General features: G+C 44.0%; 1 protein-coding gene across 1 annotated transcript in view; it reads left to right on the top strand.

Annotated features, from left to right (window-relative positions):
- The first annotated feature begins 203 nt into the window (after positions 1–203).
- The window catches only part of LOC107581284 (F-box DNA helicase 1-like), an 8,648-nt gene continuing 7,166 nt past the window's right edge, over positions 204–1,685 (top strand). The window contains exons 1-4 of the mRNA XM_016266784.1: positions 204–306; positions 513–674; positions 771–1,249; positions 1,409–1,539. Coding sequence (XP_016122270.1) covers positions 291–306; positions 513–674; positions 771–1,249; positions 1,409–1,539 — 788 coding nt within the window. The 5' untranslated portion in view covers positions 204–290. The remainder of the gene's footprint in view (positions 307–512; positions 675–770; positions 1,250–1,408; positions 1,540–1,685) is intronic.

Raw genomic sequence — 1,685 nt, 5'->3', positions numbered from 1 at the left:
ACATTGTTCACGTACACAAGTTATCAGCTTGCCTTCACTGCAGTCTCTCCAGTTAATTCACAAGAATTAACTTTTAAATAACCAAAAATATTTGAATTCTGAATGCTGCGTCTGTCCAATCAGAAGCGAGGATCCTAGTAGGCCTAATCGCAGGACTTTTATTTTGGCGTAACATCCGAACTTTTAACTTGTAGTGACGCAGAGCGGAAACGGAGAACTTGTTGTGTTTGTTTAGGTGCACGCATTCTGCAGCTCATCGGTGGGGCAAGACGACTCGTCGTTTGTGAATCATGGAATCGACGAGAGGTAATATTTACGATTGGGTTCTTTGTTTTCCACCTTTTCTCTTCGTACGTCATGTTTGTTGTGAGTAAGTTGAATATTGAATATATGTTTTTAAATGGACACAAAGGCCAGTCAGTGCTGCAGTCAACACTCGCATTTAACGTTTAGTATGTGTGTTTTATGCGATTTAAATGGCTTATTCGCTGTCTAATGTGTCTTTTATATAGGAAGGGCCAAACGCAGGCACTTGGGGCCCTCAGAATGTAGTGATCTGCTGCAAAGCAACCCAGGGGACCAGTCTCTCACACAGCCTTTTAATGCTAACCTCAGCAACGCGGATCCAAACCGAGCACTTCAGCCCAGGACACCCACCAAAAGAAGTAGACAAGGTGTTGTTTTATTTGTCAGTGCGTTTTGCAGCTTTCTGCACAATACAGCTCTCACTTTGCACTTTGACACCTTTTAATTTCGCTGTTAAGCTTCAGGTGGTGTGGGACAACAGAAAGGCATCACCGATTTCTTCTCTGTCTCTGGAGTCATAAGCACCAGCCCCCAAAAAGGAACCAAAACTCCAGTGAAGGAGGAGAACGAAGAACAGGAACCGATCGGGCATCTGATCCCAAAAGAAGAAAATCTAGAAGAGGATAAGATGGAGGACTATATGGAAGGAATCACTGAGGATATGTTCGACGAAGACTTTGAGGTAGGAACTACGTCTGTTAAAAAAGAAGAAGAATTGTTGGATGTTACGGTGAGAAAAGAGGAGGATCTGGTCGAAGCCCTCCTTGATGCCCACTACGGGCTCCTGGGAGTGCAGGAAGGCCAGGAGGTGCCCAAGGGCCATGTCCAGGATCTGCCTGAGGAGGTCCTGAGGGAAGTGTTCGCACACCTTCCAGCAGATGATCTCTATCGAAACATCAGTCTGGTGTGCCATCACTGGAGGGCCGTCGTCATGGACCCCCAGGTGTGATGTTGATGCCTTTCAAACATTACAGTGAGATGATTGTGAGTTAAAAATAGCATTGCATTGTGTGTAAACTTGGTGTAGGTATTACTTAAAGGGGATTTATTTAGATGTGTTGGTGTGGCAGTATTTTATGACATCTCATGGTTTCTTCCCTAGTTTCTACCTTGGAAGAGGTTGTACTGCAGATACCGTAAGCGGCAAAATGAGGCACTGAAGGAGGTGAAGTCTATCCTGGATGATAATCAAATTAACAAAAAGGATGACCTGTGTCTTCTCAATATGGTGAGGTAAGAATACAAAATGCTCACTGAATTTATTATTTGCGCCTTTGAAGCACAACAAAAAGTGATTCCCAACCGCCACTTTCACACCTATGGGTCATTTTGAAGTCTACATCAGAGCTGCTGATAGAGGTCAAACTTATTAGGTGACA

Source organism: Sinocyclocheilus grahami, unplaced genomic scaffold, assembly GCF_001515645.1.
Source record: "Sinocyclocheilus grahami isolate Dianchi unplaced genomic scaffold, SAMN03320097.WGS_v1.1 scaffold33.1, whole genome shotgun sequence".
Classification (NCBI taxonomy): domain Eukaryota; kingdom Metazoa; phylum Chordata; class Actinopteri; order Cypriniformes; family Cyprinidae; genus Sinocyclocheilus; species Sinocyclocheilus grahami.
The sequence above is the reverse complement of the archived record's forward strand: the minus strand, read 5'-3'. Positions and strand labels throughout refer to the sequence as shown.